The sequence below is a fragment of the Dermacentor andersoni genome, chromosome 3 (genome assembly GCF_023375885.2).
Source record: "Dermacentor andersoni chromosome 3, qqDerAnde1_hic_scaffold, whole genome shotgun sequence".
In the NCBI taxonomy this organism is placed as follows: Eukaryota; Metazoa; Arthropoda; class Arachnida; order Ixodida; family Ixodidae; genus Dermacentor; species Dermacentor andersoni.
Genome location: NC_092816.1, coordinates 29,259,821 through 29,277,267, shown reverse-complemented (window position 1 = coordinate 29,277,267; position 17,447 = coordinate 29,259,821). Strand labels below are relative to the sequence as shown.

The window sequence follows — 17,447 nt, the reverse complement described above, 5'->3', positions numbered from 1 at the left end:
AATGTGTTGCCGTCACGTGCTGCGGTACCATTTGGAGATGGTTCAGCTCTTTAGTTTTATTGTTTTAGCTGCCACACAGCATTCGCCCCAGCCAGCATGGCGGCAAAAGCGGACCGCTTATAGATGGAGCATCGCCTACGCAATATGGCGATGCCCCTGAAAAAATGAAAATGAAAAAGAAAAGCTCACCTTTGCTATAGCTCGCAGAGTGTCCCCAGGCGGCTAACTCGCTTCGTCGCCAATGGCACTGCACCAGCGCTTAGATCACGTGTTGTGTTAACGAAAGCAGCGGCAAGCGAATTTCGTAGCTCGTATGCGTACGCGGGTTCTTGAACACATTGCACAGCTCCTGGGTTGTTCCAAGGTCAAGCTCTAGCGCGATTTCGTTTTTTTTTTTCAATAATGCAATATTACGTGCACGGCAGAGCTGTGTGTGTAAACGTCCTGTCTCGCTATACCTCTTTCATATTTAAATGAAATACGCCACATTGTCTCCAGGGTCGTATGCGTAGATGGATGGCGCAGACTTTGTGCGCGGTTTGTTTTGCACCCTACGCGTTTATTCCTCAAGGTAATCTATACGTCCTCTGTTTGCGTGGCCGTGCTGAATAATACGCCGTGCACTGTCCCTCCCTTATCGGTCGTCTTGCCTCATCGAAATACCGATTTCCCTGCCCCATCTTGTGGTCCATTCACTCACTACTAAGCTAACGCGACAATCGCCCATACGTGCTTTATTACGTGGAGGAATATTCTCGGCACAGAACGCTCCCGCTTCCCTTTTAGACGCTTACGTGTCTGATGTCGAGTGACGCGAAGTCTCGCGAAAGTGGTATATAGCATCCGGTGGTATTCCCGAAAGTGAATACCTACCAGGAATACCTAAAGCCCCTATTTTGCAGGGTTTTAGGAGTACCAGCTCCTGCAAGTCCCCTGACTGACAGGTTGATCTTGTCTGCCCTTAGCTACAGCCGCGTTACGGCAGTTACGCAATATACACGTTTCCCTGATCGACGTTCGTCTCTTTGACGACTGCGAAACGGGGGGGATTCTGTGCGTGTGCTAACGACCCCGAGGTCAGAAGAGAGTGCCGCGCGCGCGTAGGCGCGCCACAGCGGGTGATGCGAGCCACGCTGACGCGTAGGCGAACTGGGGACAACGCCTCGGCGAGCTACCGGGGCGGCGCCCTTCGTGACAAGGTTGCAACCTCGATGGCGTACTCGCCTGCCGCCCAGTAACCCGCCACGTTACGAGTCTGCACCTACGGATCAAAAATAAGGGCTGCCGGTGTTCACAGCGCACCAATTATTGCGTGGCCTCGGGCCGAGACCACTGCGCTGGAGCGAACAACAAGCAACTGCGCTTTCGTCACTTTGATCACAGCAGAACGTGGCCGACCACCGTATATATATGTATGAGGAAATAAGTGCAGCTGGCCATTCGATCCGTATGCTTTGACGGTGGGTTCTGAATCGGCGAATGTCATTAAAACTTCCGCTTGCTAATAATGTACGCGTCAAAGATCTCGCACGCGGCTTCCCGTCGTTCCCAACGGTCACGCGCACCGCGCCGGTTCCTCGAAGTCGTCGTGCACGTATTCTGCAGCCTCTCGTGCGACGCAAGGCGGCGCTTCTGGTTTCGTGAAGCACTATATCGATACTGGAAACAGTAAATCAGGAAGGAAGCGTTTTATGATAACTCAAGAGGCAGTGCCCTACTGTTTGAAGCTAAATCAGGATGTCTTAGAACGCGGAGCCATAAAAAGAAATTTAACGAAGAAGACACATGTACTGTGTGTGGTAAATATGTAGAAACAATGGAACACCTCATACTAAAATGCACGGAGGAAGGAAACTAAGGAGAGGCCCTACCCCCTCCGCGCGCTAGGAGAAAAGTGTGGCGGAAATGACGTAGTAGGTTTTCATTTCTTTTGCTGCTTTTTTATTTTTTTTTTGCTGCATGGCCACGCCTTTTGGGCCACAATGGCGGCGTTGTTCTGATTTTTTTGAGCGCGCACACGTGTTGCTCTGGTAGGTTTCGTGCCGTGGCAAAGGCGCTGTGTGGGCGGGTTTGCGTTAGTCACCGTGTCTTGTTGCGCTGTGTTAACTGCACCGTGCTCTGCCGGATGTTGCGCGAGCGCGCGCGCTCCGCGTGCGAAACCACGCGCAGCGCGGCGTGGTTTCGCGAAAGATGTAAACAAGAGAGGAGGGTGGCACAAAAGGCGGAGCATCGCCATGAGCAACGCCAACTTCCGGCTTCACTTTTGCTTCACAAAGAGTGACGTCAGGGCCTCTCCTTAGTTTCCTTCCTCCGTGCTAAAATGTGATGGTGTCAAGCCCGATGTCGATGCGGCCACAGTCACCCTTCCTGAGGCCCTAGGGTTCAGAGATAATAATAGTCATGTAAATAAATATGCGGTGGAAATTAGCAAAAGGCGATTGGAGGATTGGTGGCTCAAAAGCAGAAGAGAGGTGACATAAGCTTAAAAGGGTAGGAAGACGTATTTTAAGAAAATCGAGAAATTCAATAACACACAACACAGATACAAATAAAAGGCAAAATAAAAATCTGAGCATGGTGGCAACTGCCATCACCCCGTTTCAACGGGGACGCTCCTACCTTCCATCCATCCATCAAGCACGGTGCGCTCGCGCGCGCGCTTTAGATCGTCTGTATCTGATCTTTTGTACAGCGTAATAAATGTGTGGCTCGACTGTAGCTGGTCGCTTTTGCACTTTGACAGAGAAAACTCGTATACGTACGCCTCCGCGCGAATTACCCTCTCCGTCCTCCCCTCCCCCATTACTGTTCCAAGACTGTTGTCCCCTCCCGGTGATTTATGGTCGGCACGACAAGACGGAAGCGAGTAGCGGGCTCTCCCTGTTCCGTGGCCTCCCGCTCGTGGGCTATGCGCGAGCTCCTGCGGAGCGGTGCCTATGTCGCAGTGTGGTTGCTCTCGCGAAGGAGGCCTGGCCGGGAGCTCTGGCCGGAGGGTGGCTGCTGATTCGCTCGGCCCATCTGCCGGCCGATGGTCAGAAGTCAGCCTTAGGCTAGGCAACATCGTTAGCAGCAACGCGACCTTCAGATATGAGCTGAAAATTTTAGGCTTGCTTTCCCTCTGGTTTGGTTTTCCGAAAACTAACTCCATTCAGTTTTCAGATATTGCTTCGGATTCGCATTTGTTATATGCATCCAGATTCAGTAAGACCATCCGTGTGTGTGTGTGTGTGTGTGTGTGTGTGTGTGTGTGTGTGTGTGTGTGTGTGTGTGTGTGTGTGTGTGTGTGTGTGTGTGTGTGACGGCGCACACTACGAATTAATGAAAAAAAAAATTCATTGCAAACAACTCACACAGATGCATAGAAATGCCAGTGTGAAGTCTGTATCAAAAGGCTGCACAACCGTTGGCTGGGTGACTGGCAACACGTTCTTAGAGACACTGTTGCAGCTTCGCACAATGCGGAATGTCAAACTCTTTCTTTATATGTTTTTTTTTGCGGCAAATCATTGTAATAAAGTAAAGAATAGCTTTTTTTGTCCCAGCCAACAATTTGTTGAGGTTATTGTCCAGATATCGCACTGGGTCATATTATTTGGGTGATATATTGTTTTATAATATTGTTTGGGTTTTCTTAACCATGTTACATGTCTATTCCGCAGCCTCGTGCTATATCGATGCAGTGATCTGGTGTTTTCTCACACAAAGTATTTTTCTCTTCTTTTCTCTTATGCAGGTGTGTACAGCAGCTCTGTGGAGTCTGCATCCTTCCTCAGTACTGGCACGCCCCCGGCAAGGAAGAAGGGCTCCAGAGACAGCGAGCAAGATGTAAGTACTAAAGGTCAAATCATATGAGATCCTCTTTTCCCTTTCCTTCTCAATCATAACGTGGATATACAGGCTTCAGTGAAAAAGAAAGTGGGTGCATCTGTTTATGGGTACTCTGAGTGCATCTTGGACTTTCACGGATGGAACATTTGCAATTAGATGTTTTGGACGTCTGCTTCCAGAGAGTTCAGAAACATTATTTGTCAAGCCTTCATTAATTTGCAGGTTTTGTTGTCATTCAGCTGTATGTGTACCTGTGGACCAGTTGTGGTGCTTAGGCCCTTCCTCTTCTGCTCATCTTACTGAGAGACATCGACAAATCATGTCAGCAACCAGGGAGCATGATCGTGTTATTGAGACCAGCATGTAATTGTAGGGACCAATGATGATAATTGATGACGTTTTTTCCTGCAAGGACTTGGGAGACCAAAGAGTGCCAAAGATGCATATTTATCTCAAGTGAAGATTAGGGACATGAATTAAAATTAGTGTTTGGCAGTGGCTACCTGCACTGGGGATCACTGTCTGTATTGCAATGTACTAGAGTATCGTGCAAGTGGGGAAATTATTCATTACAACCATTCGCCCTCAAAAAAAAAAAAAAAAAAAAAAAACGCCGGCCCGCAGGTATCTGAATGAAGCCCCTTGTGATCAGTTGTCTGTGAGCTTCTTGCCATCCTCTGAATTTATTATTCTTGTGGTCTTTTTGTTGCTCAATAGTGATGCTACTTAACCCTGTCTACATTTATTGCATACCCACCTCTGCTTACTTATCACTGTGTTTCAATCATTGCCAGGAGTCTGTCCAGGAGGCTTCCCCATCGGAGGCAGAGATGCTGACCATGTGCAAGTGCATCGTGAGCAGCATCATCGAGAGCGAAACAGCATACGTAGACTGCCTCGACACCCTTAATCAGGTAAGCAAGTTGTAGCAGTTGATGACAGCTTGTGCGACAGTGCATCTCGAAGCTGCGTTTAAAGAGTTGCCGTAATCGTTTTCATTACAACAAGTGCAGTTTCATTTCAAGAAAAGGCACAAAGGGGATTTGTGCAGCTCTCTTTGGGTGCTTGTGATAGGTTTTAAATGGTATCGAAATGCTGTGTTTCTGCTGCAGATTCACTTAAAAGCAATGTTCTTTTGCTCCATCTATAAGCTTATATACTGTTGCTTATTATGTGTGTCGACACGTTCATGGATATTTGCTCATACAACAATGGCTTGATTGATAAGTAAGGGGGGTGTTAGTTCTGCATACAATTTTTTTTTTTCCCCACAGTCTTTCTGGTAATGCAGCATCTTGTCTCAGAAAGTGATCTTTTGCTCAAAGCTTAGAATTTTGACAAGCGTACTATAAGCTCTGTCCTTCCCTCCATTTATCAGTTCACATAATGTTACTTACGATGTCTGCTTATACTTTGACAGATGTCCTTTACACAGTATGTTGTCTTCATAAAGTGCAGTGTTATTTCTGCATGTACATCATTATTTAGAGCACAGCCCTTAGGCGCCCGTTTCTGCGGCAAGCGTCGGCATCGGCAGCGGTGCACCGAGCAAACAAGCACAGTGAGAGAGAGAGAAAGAGAGAGTCATTTTTATGAGGAAGAGGCACTATTTTCTTAAACGCTTTAGGGAGCACGACACAGCGCCTTGGAGAAAGGGGGGGGGGGGCATAGAGAAGAAAGAAAAGAGAGAAGGCCGAGGTAATTGCAGAGCCCGGTACCATTAGGTACCAATATCAGCGATAGCGAGGTGGGGCATTCACAATTTACATGACAGCCTCGTGTCCTCCAGGAACTTGAGAATGTGCCTGAAGGCGGACCCATGGTGCTGGCCAGGAAACAACAGCTGGGATGCCGAAATCGCTGGGAGTCCCAGGCAATGAGACTTAGAGAGAAGCCCTCTCTTTGGAGAAAGCGAGGCAGAAATAAAGTTAGCGAAAGATGAAAGCGATCGCGGAGCCCAGTGGGGGATGAAAGACGCGAGGAGGAAAGCGGATAAGGTGCAGCAGAACCATGAGGCGGGAAGTGGAGGAGGGTATGGCGAAAGCATGATAAGAGAAGCTTAGTGCGGCAACGATGGCTACGAGATGGCATCAGAGTAGCACGTCATCTGGGAGGTCTGTGAGCGGCGGCTGCTGTGAATCGCGCCCACGCTTCACCCATGCGCTGGCTCTCGCGATCTCCACATTAGAGAGACATTCGCGCCACACTTGGCTCCATTTGGAGTGTGCTGCACGAGATGGATTGTCCGTGCCAGCCAATATATCACGAAATGAAGAGAGCTGCACTCAAATTTCGAATTAGGGAGTATCGTAATCGTTGGTGAATTTTTTGTTTCTTTTCAACATTGTTGAAATCCTGCCTCCACGTATTGGAAAAAAAATTTTTGACCCAAGCTTACAAATATACTATACTAATTGGTGCATTCAGCCCTGCTACTTTGCAATTATGCTTGTCATGATCAGCAAGAGAGCAAAGCCACCTGTTCAACAGCTTTCTTCATTACCTACAGTACGCCCGTGCCCTGACCAGTGCCATCGGAACGAACCAGTCAGTGTTGTCCAAGGAGGAGATCGACACCATCTTCTACAAGATTGAGCAGCTGCATGAGACGCACAAGAACTTCCGGGATGGCTTGCGCAGGAACTGCGAGAACTGGGATGCCAAGCCAACAATCGGCGAGAATTTTAAGTTCCTGGTGGGTGGCATTGCCTCTGTTTGCACATCTCTTGTCATTGCTGTAGCTGTCCTGCATAGATTTCATGCATGTTGAAGCTTAACTCTTGTCTGCCTAAGGTAGCATGGCCTAACAGCTAGTGTCTTAAATGTTTCTGTTTCTTAAATGTTTCTGTAGCATCCACCTGAGGATGCTTAATTTTAAAGTTCGAACGCAATTTCTAGATTTGGGATCATTCTCAGTGGGGCTGAATGCTGCAGTAGCATCACTTGACACTGTTAGAGAGAGAGAGAGAACAACTTTATTGAACATGCCTAGCTATTTTTTTTTTCTTCTGCATATTCAGACAGTTGCTTTATTTCTTATGGTGGGAAGGGCCAAATCAGAGGATAAGAGCATGAAGATATGGAAAAAGCTGCAGTTCATTGCTTCTGACCTTGACACTTGCGGAAGGAGGGCTTCATTTATCAAGAAATGGAACAGAATTCCATAGGCATCATTGGCCTTAGCTGCGCAGTTTCTGAAATCACCAATATGCTACTGTGGCATCACATAAATGTTACTTCATTTCGCATGCTAGCAGTGGCACATAGGGAGAAGTCCTGCAAAGTTTTATCCAAGTGTGTCCACAGTTTTTGCACAGCAAGGGGCTTCAGACAACACTGTTTGCCTATAAACACTGACTGCAGCTTTGTAAACATTATATTAAGCTGTAGGTGACATAGCGTCTTCAGGCATGTAATTCTTTCTTTGCTTGTTGTTTTCTCTGCAACGCAGGCAAGTCGCCTCGAAGTTTACAAGCTGTTCTTGGAGAACTATTCCAAGGCCATCGAGACTGTGCGGCACTGTAACGCGTCAAACATGAAGTTTGAGGAGCTGTTCAAGGTGAAATTACCATTTCTTTTATTTAGAACATCTTATGCCCTGAAGGTTTTGCTCTTTTGCTCAAACAGTTATCTTACTTCTTTCAGTATACGGGGTTGATTACATTTTTCTTTTCTTTCCAGAACATCAAGTTAAACACATCAAAAGGACAGCCAGCGACACTAGAAGGTGCTTTTATGTTCTCTGACCCAGCTTTGATATTAAATTTAACTGCTGATCAAGCTTGACCTTGAAAAAGCTAAATTTCATCAATGCATCATCTTTCATAGTTTCGTGACCTAATTTTTTTGCACACTAATGTATCTGTCATTACAGATTTACTCCACAAGCCAGTGGCGAGGGTGCAGAAAAATGCACTGGTGCTTCATGTGAGTTTTATATTCATTGATGCTGATGTTTGTGACAGAATTTTCATGTCCATTGTAGTTCTAGACCATTGTCAGAAGACATCACACATTTGATTATCTTGTTATCACACGCCACAGCTTACTGCTGTTGGTTCTTTGTTTACCGACTGACATTTTTCTTTTCCCATCAAGAAGCTGTTCTTCATTGGCTGTAGTGAAGATTATGTGGACTAAAATGGTAATTTACCTTTCTTCTTTCTTTAGGACCTTCTTCACTACATACCTAGCAGCCATCATGACTACAACAACCTCAGGGCAGCGCTAAAGCTCACGCAGCGGTTCCTGAATGAACTCAAGCTCAACTCACCAGAAAGCATGTTCCCGGTAAGTATATTAGAAGCAAACACATCACCAGACAAAAACTGCGGCCACAACTACCCTTCGTGAACTTATGATTGAAATCGCATCTTTTGTTAAGTGTTGTTAGACATAGCAAACTATTAATTTTTGTGCCTTGGCTGCAATGTTTGGGACGTACATCAAGGACATTTGAGCAATAGTTAAGGTCATAGACATTGTTACCTAGATGAGAGAGAGAGAGATGCAAGCGAGAGAAAGGCAGAGAGGTTAACCAGAGTTAAACAGATTAACCAGAGCACTAGGGAAAGGGGAAGTAAATACGAAAAGAAGAGCTTGACAAAAATAAAAGTGCTAAAAAAAATTATTAGGGACGGAATGGGATCATTATAGTCTTTCTAATAGGCCACTGCCACGTAAAAAGGTCAACAAAGCCGTGACCGACTTTCGTTGCGACGACAGTTCATGTCGGCATTACAAGACTGACTGTTCTGAAAGTGGCCTGTCGTCAAGGCGTGCCAAGGCGGTCACTAGTGACAGCCTGTGCACGCTGTATCGAGGACAGTGGCAAAGTACATGTTCGATAGTCTCCTCGCCGCCGCAGTGATTGCAAGCCGACTACCTAGAAGGTTTTCTGTTGTAGTCTGGAGAGATGAGAACTACACACATGCGGAGGTTTAATGAATATTTGGCTGACGGATAAATAAAAACTATTTTGGCTTGTGGCAAGATGTCATTTGTCATAACCTGAAAGCTATGAACTTGAAAAAGAAAAGTTTATGGCAAACAAAAATAATGGAAGAAAAGCTGACTAAAAACAGCAAATAAGTATTTCATAATGTTTAAGAATTAAGACAGGCAAACTCCTAAAGTATTGCAAAATTTATTGTGTACATCATTCACTTCTCTTTATTGAGTGATTGGAAGCTAAATATATTATTACCACTAATTAGTTTAAATTTTTATAGTTGCTGTTGAGTTTCTCATTTTGCTTACTACATTGTGCTAGCACACTCTTTGACACGTGCTCTTTCTACATAAGCCTGGCCTAATGATAATGCTCTCATGTATACTACTTCATTCCAGCATCAAGACAGGGCTCCTAGGCATGTCGTGAAAAACAGCTTTATTGTGGAATACTCCGAGGGACACCGGAAGCTCAGGCACCTTTTCCTCTTCAATGACGTCATTGTCTGCGCCAAGTACAAACCTTCCAGCAGGTGAGTTGAGCTACACGGTCTGGGTAAAAATTTCATGTTGGCATTTTGTTGCTTAACTGAGTTCTTTGTTTGGCTATCCAACTTCACGGCACCAATTGCATCTGGAAGGTGAAACTGACTTTACCAGCTGGCAGAGGCAGAGCATTGCATTTGACCTTCAATTTTTATTTTTCAGTGTGTCGAAACATCACAGAACTCTACAATATTGAATAACTCTGGCGTTGACAATGCTGTACCTCCTAGAAAGAAAGTTTTTTTTTTTTTTGTGTTATGTGTTTGTCATGGTAAAACCAGCTTTTTACAGAGACGCAGAAATACATGATGTTCAGGATAAATTTGACAGTTCAGTTAGATAGAAATATGCATAGTCAATATGTATTGCCTTAATTTACATCTAATTCTTATGTTTTGTTTCTGATAATCCCATCAAAATCAAATGGAACTGCAATGGATGCGAGGAAACCACGAAAATATTATGGAATAGTTGGCTGCATCATGATGATTCGTGCTCGGCAGCCAAACTGCACAATGCACCTTGAATACCCTAAAATTCATACGGCATGAAATACAGACGTGGAGTGGAGACTATGAATCCATAGCTGAAGATATTGTTCTGTGTTCCATGTGTCATGAAGACCAAATTTCCCTTAAGTATGATGGTGTTTGGATGTGACTCTAGTGAGGGTGATGAGATGGCCCCATACATATTTCCTTAGGGATGCGGGCTCAATTCAAATGGCTATGTGAAGCTGCTGTACACTGTTGTGAAGCCTTGGAAGGGTAGGCGGCTGCTTGGTGCTTTATGAACTGTTAGTATTTTTGTCTTGAGAATTATTTTGAAAGTTTGGAGAAAGAATCTTGCTGTCATTTATTGCATGCTAAACCTTGCCTATCAAAAATTGGGCGTTGGAAATATAGTAACAAATCACATGTACCTTGCACATTATTTTTTTCTCTTCCAGGCAAAAGTTTACTTTTGAGGTCAAGTGGTACATCCCTCTTAGCCTTGTTACCCTCATTGACGCCACTGGTAAGTCCCATCATTATCTAAAAGCAGTATAGTTGCATATAAGTAAAAATGTAACAGTTTTGCCCTAAAGGCGGAGCACTAATTGCAATAGCAAATTAGTAGATAGCTGCACGAAGTAAGGATAGTAGTTTTATCCGGCGTATAAACTTGTAAACATTCACTTACCAACTAAATTACCATTGATATAATGTGTAAGTGCGACTGAACGAGGCCGTAGAAAGAAACAGACGAACAGAGACAGCGCTGTCCCTTGTGTTCCATCATGGATTCAAACCAACTAGCCCACCAACGTGTTTTAACTAAATTAACAATTTAGCATGGCGTCGTGCGCGCACAGGTAAGCATGAATACATCTCTCTCTATGAGCGCGGAAACCTGCTGTCACAATGCTGGAGGGAGGAATCACAGCAGCAGCAGCGATCGAATTGACCTTCGTGCATCTCTCGCTTTGATGCGAATGAAATGTCGAAAGCTCTGCACATACGTAGCTACCGACACTACGTGCACTGAGCAGAAATATTGCAGACTGCTTTGAAGATGAGGCCCGTGCAGGCGCGCACATTGGCCACGTTGCAGATCACTTTCAGTATATGGCGCCCGCATGCCCGCGCCGTAAGCAGCCGGAAAACGACGTCTCACCCTCGTGCCTTGCGCGCAACAGGAGAGGGCGCGTTTCCAACCCGTCTTCCTTGCTCGCACATGCAAAAATGAGCTGCATTCGCCGACTCACCCTCACACGCTTTCACTGGCACATGCAGCATACAGTGCACAGTGACGATTTTATCATCCTTCGACTTTATACGGGACCTCACGCCGACGCCGACGGCAGAAATGTGCCTGGGGTGTCCGTTGCTATCTCAATAATAATTCCCCATGCTTGTGAGCAGCAGTGTCACTGCATTGCAGGTAATTTTTTTGTTTAGTGTCTCCATTACTGTAAAACCTTTCTTTTTTTGCATGCCCTTCATTTATGCGAATTTCACGATTGGTAAATGCCACAATATTTAAGGGCATGCAATATTTTCAGGTAACAAACATGGACACTAAGCCGGAAAAAATCTTGCTTTCCCGACCAGTTCTGCTGGCTGTGCCCTCCAATCTATGACATGTTGGATTTGCTCAGCTGTGCAGACTTGTGCTATGCCACTCCTCACAAATGCTGTTTGGAGAATCTCCGGCTTCACAAAGAAGGAATGTCATACTTTAGTGAGCCAGTCGGTATGCAGTGGCTTTGTCTGTGAGACATTGGAGGCACTTTGTCATCTTTGCCTTGCTTCGGCTGCATCGCGGTTTTGTCATCGTACCAATGGGATGAACTTGGTCTTCATTTCGGAGTTGAAGATTCCGCCAAAGTACACATTTACAGGCTGCAGATGACTTGTACACCTATCAAGCATGAAAACATAGAGAGTGTTGCTCTCAGTTTCTGAAGAACAATGTCTGCTCGGAAAAGCACAGGGCCTTGGCTAGCAGAGGGCAGCCTGAATGTTTTGCGTTAGAATTCTGCGTACGGGGATGACCACATTCTCTTGGTAATGAATCATTGGTGGTGCTCCAGTTAGTTTGAGAGTGGCAAATGAGCCAGGAAGCCGAGAAGCCTCCTGTCATATGACATCTCAGTGTTTATCGCGAAAGAAGCCTTTGTGGCCCAACAAATCCACATGGCACACACAACAAATCGCAAGAATTAGTAGCCTAGAATATGCCCAAAGTCCCTGGTTCATGAACAATTGGGTCCACGAAATTATGGGGTTTTGCAATACCACGTCCCATTCATTATTAATAAGCTATGTAAATTATTACGTTCTTGTGGTGTTCGGATTTCCTGAAGCTGATATTACAAGGTTGTTCATCTAAATTGAGGAATTGCATAAATGCTATGGAAGCCCCTGAATACTCACTGTGTGGCTCAGTGGCTATGGATTTCTGCTTCAGAGCACAAGGTCGTGGGTTTGATTCTCGGCCGTGGTGACCACGTTACATTGAAAGTGGAATGCACAAACACTGATGTACTGTGCTTTGGGGAGCTTGTTAAGAACCCCAGGTAATCAAAATTAATTCGGAGTCCTCCACTGCAGCACCTCTCATAGCCATTTGTGCCAGCTTCAAGACATTAAACTCTGCAATTTAAAATTTCCTTTAAGAGCCACTTAATTTCATTTGTTGACTGACCCTTGTAATTAAGCCATTCATTATTCCTTCAGATGTCAAGCTCCTGTATGTCTGCTGGTAATGTCGAAGTATTGCAAACTGTTTATTTGCTTAAGCATGAGGGACTGCTTTGAAAGGCATGGCATTATAGAAGTGCTGGTCGGCCTTCTATGACATACTGTCATTTGTTATAAGGTTGTAATTTGATTTCTTTCCATTATGGGGCATAATTTGCTCGTGTTATCTTCTGCAGGAGAAATGGAGCCCATCAGGGAAGACAACAAGGTGAATGTATGCCAACTGCGGTCACGAACGAGCACATTGAGAGACGCTGTTGCAAAGGAAGAGAGAGACAATGCCGTGAGTGTTTTTATCTTGTCTGTTTCATACCTAGACTATATACATAAAAATATACATAAATAGACTTATACATACAGGTTGCAGGTTTCTCGCTTTGGTACTTACATCATCTCTTTTGTTATTTCAGAAGCTTGGAAAGCCACCAGGTCGCAACTTGGAACGAAATCGAAAGAAACTCAGCGAACTAGTAAGCTATCCCTTCTTTCTTTTATTATTATATACATATTTTCAACAGTAAGATGCAATAAGAATAAGTCCTTTCTGCTCATTGTTTCTTAAGCATGAATGTTTCTTAATTAATGTTGTTTTTATTTCATCCGCAGGAGGCACAATTGGTTCTGCATTCTCCAAACCTGCCATTTAAGATTGGCTTCAAGAACACCAAAACGTACAACTTCTTCCTCTCGTCAGAATTTGAGCGATCCCAGTGGATTGAGGCCATCAACCACCTGCACATGACAGGTATCCACCGACGTGTTGATGTTTTTTTTTTTTTTTTTCAGATCAAATAATTTTTTTCTTGATACAAGCGAGGGGCAGTTGCAGTAAACTGCATCAAGTAGCAGCTTCACAAGGCAATTGTAATTCAAACAACACCAATTATATAGCAGTGGGCAGCGGTACGAAAGAAACACCGGCAGACAAAAAAATATGTGTCTATTAACAGATGACAGAACAACATAATATTCAGTTTCATAGCAGTATATGCATATCATTGCATAACGCTGAAAAATAACTAATTTTTACAGGCATAATTGAGCTTTATAATGTAAAAACAGCACACACAAGAACTTATTACACATGGGTGAAAGGTAAGAGTCATTGAAATAGCAATGATGCATAAAAAGATACTATGAATCGCATCCTGAATGAGGTGCTACATGTCTGGATCACCTAGAACAAACAGCCTCTCTGCTTCTCAAACCCAGCTCACAATAATTTGCGCATTTCACTCACCCGCACCATCTTACTTTGCAGCCCCGCAGGTTGTCACAACGCCCAGCATTCTCGAACTGCAGAGCTGCATCACATCAGCGAGAGGGGTACGTGCTGCTTTGTTATTCACACCTAATCGCCCAGATTATGCAGCAGCCTGCGTTTTTATTCTAACAACTTCAAAAGAAGATTTCATTTGTGGCAGCTTGTTTTCACTTAGATATTGTGGCAGAATTCTGTCCCTTTTGACCTAAATGTTGAATAAAGCATTCACAATTTTTGTTTGCCTGGTTAGTGTAAAAAAAAAAAAATAATGACAAACCAGCATTGTGTGTGCACCTCGACATCAGTGAAGTGAGGTGCTCCAAAGATGCTGACTGGTTTCACTAACTGCTGCCAGCTGAAAGTCTGCAGAAACAAGGTAAACAGCGATGCAAAGTGCTTTTAAAATTATGCTGACTAAAAATGCAATAGTATTCTTGCATAATTTCAGCAAGAACAAAGCAGCAGTAAATGCAAAACCTTCTCTTGAAGTTGTTACAGTGAAAATGCAGGACGCTATGTTTTAGCACCGTGAACTTTACAAAGTATGCACTTCTCTTCATTCTCTGGGAGTTTGAGAGGAATGCCATCTGTACTTGGATGGTGCCTACATTGCGCAGACAATGCTGAGTCGACTGTAGCCTAGCATGTACAGTAATTGCCATCAGAGTGTAAGGTCATGCACATCCTTGAGCCATGCTGTAGTTGTGGCATGGGCTTTACTGTTACGTGCCAGGGGGTGGCTTGGGGGGGGGGGGGGGATATAGAAATGCACAAATAATGTTTCATCCAATGGCCTCTTTGCATTACCATGGTAATTGTGCGTCCTTGTTACTACTGATATTGCCAACCTTTTCAAATGTTTCAATCATTCATTCACGTATGCTTGACTTTGCAGTGCATGGGAACCAACATGGGATCTTTCCTGACGAGGACAGGTAGGACATCCTCAATTATGTTTCTTTAAGTTTTCAGACGATTGCTAGCTTGCTTTTCTCTTGGGGGAATGTTTGTGTGATTTCATGTCAATATAGCAAGAAGGAGAAGACAAAGAATAAAATTACAAAGGGCAGTTACTTATGCAGTGGCTATTAGTGGCATTTCCTTGCTAATGCTGTGATTATGAGGGTTTAGTTCTCCTAAAATCCATCCTCTTAATTGTACAAGTAACTGATATTGCAGAAATGTCACTCCGATATCTAATTGTGTAGTTAAAGCTATACAGAATTTGACTTATGACATAGATGAGTATTGTTTTTGTGAATGTACCTGACGTCATGTGGCGGCACTCCGCCTCTTCCAATGCAGCCAAAGATGAGGACCTGCTGTTTGGTGACCTTCTCATCACTGTCCACAATTTGCAGGGGCTCACAACACCTTCAGGTTTGTTGAACTTGAGTCATCTCTTTATTTTCTTCTCAAGAACCAATAATATCATTTGTAATATTTGCTGCTCAGAAGTCATATGGTGGAGTTCAAAAAAAGGTGGACTAAAAGATGTTCATGGTCTTGCCTCTTTTTGGTCGCCTGGGTCTCAGTAGATGATGAGTTACAATTCCTCCCATGATAGATAGTCGCATCCACTTCATGCACATGCCATCACATCTGTATAAGCGGGCACAATAGTGGCTTCTTTCCAAAACCTGGAAAAAAAATGAGGAATGCATAGCATGTGGGCAGAGGCTTAGTGCATGCTCAATGCTGTCAGCTAGCATTTTTAATGGGCTTGAGTAGCAAGGTCCTTTCTCTGGCTCAGCCAGTGGGACAGGAGGACATTCAGTGTAGGACGTTATTGTTAAAATCATCACCAAGCATTAAATTCTTTTTTCTGAATAACTAATAGCATCTGTTTTTTTTGTGTGTGTGTGTGGGATTATTATAAATACAAAGAAGTTACATGTGCGCATTTCGTTTCTTATTATATACTTTAGCTCGGGGAAATGCGGTGAGATGCTGTAAGACAAATTGTCTGTAACATTTTGGTTTGTTGTTGTCTTCCTGCTTATGCAAGAAATGCTCCGATTTCAATTGAATATTGCTTCAAAGTCTGCACAGCATATTCCTTACTTACGTAGGCAAGATTTTATTGCGTTTGTATATTGTATTGAACTGAATGTTCTTTTCTTTCTTTTGGCAGACATTTACATTTGCTTTGAAGTAGACTCCTATGGACATTTCTTCAAGAAAGCCAAAACGAAAATATGCCAGAACACGATGGAACCAAACTTCAACCAGGTGTGTTGTCACTTTTTCATCTGGTTCAGCTTGGATGTTACGTGCAGTTTCATCTTATCGTTCATCTTGCACTAGTGTGACTGAATAATTCAGGTAGTTTTGCCACATTTTGATGTAATTACGGTAAAACCTTTTTCTTTGACTCATGAAACCATAGGCAGCAATAGTTCTTGCGTGTTCTGTGATTCTAATAAACAAAGCATTTCACCAATGACCGTCTTCCATTATTAAATATAGCTGATCGGACATAAGGTGATAAATGCTGGCCAAAAGTTGCAGCAGCCAACATCAGCTTATGTGTGATAGAAAATGGTCAATAAATCCTTTAATTAAAAAAATTTTGCTAACATTGTAATGACAAACTTTAGCACACATATCGCCATTGCAGAAGTAATGCATGTTAGTGCTCAAGACATGTCTACTGGGTAGAAAACCTGAGATTACCAGTAGTTTTGACGTATTCACCCCCACAACCTGTCCCAGAATGCATTGGTGTTTCACGTAGCTTTGCCCTCCACTGCTAAGAAAGCTTTTTGGGAAAATGTGTAACACCAATGCATTTCAATGCAAATTTGCGGACATATATATAGACTGAGATACCATTGCAATGTTACTTTGTACATGAGTTTTCTTATCTCAGTATATGCAAGTGGTTTGTTACTTCAGAATAGTAGAGTGTAGTATGCTGCGTAGTCATCAAAGAAGTGCTACTATTGGAGAGCTTGGGCAGATCGTAGTCTTCTGTACTGCAGGAGAGCTGGTCAGGCCACTATAATGGCTGAAATGGACGTACTATCTTTGTCCTTTGATCTTCTTTAGTTCTTCATTGGTTTCCATTTTTTATGTTCGGCAGCGCTGACCTTTTCTGCCGCTCATGTCATTTTGTCAGTGCCATTTGAACTCACTATTAACAGTTACTGCGGTTCTTTCTGACTGTTGCAGGAAGTTGTTATTGATCTGGACGGATCACAAACACTCCGAATACTTTGCTACGAGGAGCAAATTAAGAACGGCACAACCATGACTGAGCTGCGGGGAAAGGCTGCCTTTGAGATGAGTCGTTCCTGGCTCACGGACAAGTACCAGGAGAAATCGTTCAGTCTGCAGGACGTAGGTGTTCCACACTGAAAGAAAAACAATGTGCTTTTAATTTCTCTGTAACATGGTTGTAGGCTGGCGCCATTTTGTGCAAACAGTTCTCTGTACGAGCAGTGACCCCGTACAGAAATGTCACACTACCTATGCTTCAAATGAAGTGTAACATAAACAGTGAGGGAGTTCTAAAAGCACTTGGTGAACATACAGTGAGATATGCACCCATCTATGTTGTCATAGACTGGCCATTTATGATGCCTAAATATACGCTTTCATTTGACTCTTAG

At 43.8% G+C, this 17,447-nt stretch overlaps 1 protein-coding gene across 1 annotated transcript in view; it reads left to right on the top strand.

Moving 5' to 3' along the window:
- The window catches only part of RhoGAP1A (Rho GTPase activating protein at 1A), a 182,862-nt gene that overhangs the window by 148,364 nt on the left and 17,051 nt on the right, over window positions 1–17,447 (top strand). Inside the window, exons 2-18 of the mRNA XM_050168134.3 lie at window positions 3,734–3,825; window positions 4,623–4,742; window positions 6,338–6,523; window positions 7,280–7,387; window positions 7,510–7,555; window positions 7,703–7,755; window positions 7,999–8,118; window positions 9,178–9,311; window positions 10,274–10,341; window positions 12,746–12,852; window positions 12,980–13,039; window positions 13,176–13,314; window positions 13,831–13,895; window positions 14,729–14,768; window positions 15,139–15,213; window positions 15,968–16,065; window positions 17,008–17,175. Coding sequence (XP_050024091.2) covers window positions 3,734–3,825; window positions 4,623–4,742; window positions 6,338–6,523; window positions 7,280–7,387; window positions 7,510–7,555; window positions 7,703–7,755; window positions 7,999–8,118; window positions 9,178–9,311; window positions 10,274–10,341; window positions 12,746–12,852; window positions 12,980–13,039; window positions 13,176–13,314; window positions 13,831–13,895; window positions 14,729–14,768; window positions 15,139–15,213; window positions 15,968–16,065; window positions 17,008–17,175 — 1,679 coding nt within the window. The remainder of the gene's footprint in view (window positions 1–3,733; window positions 3,826–4,622; window positions 4,743–6,337; window positions 6,524–7,279; window positions 7,388–7,509; window positions 7,556–7,702; window positions 7,756–7,998; window positions 8,119–9,177; window positions 9,312–10,273; window positions 10,342–12,745; window positions 12,853–12,979; window positions 13,040–13,175; window positions 13,315–13,830; window positions 13,896–14,728; window positions 14,769–15,138; window positions 15,214–15,967; window positions 16,066–17,007; window positions 17,176–17,447) is intronic.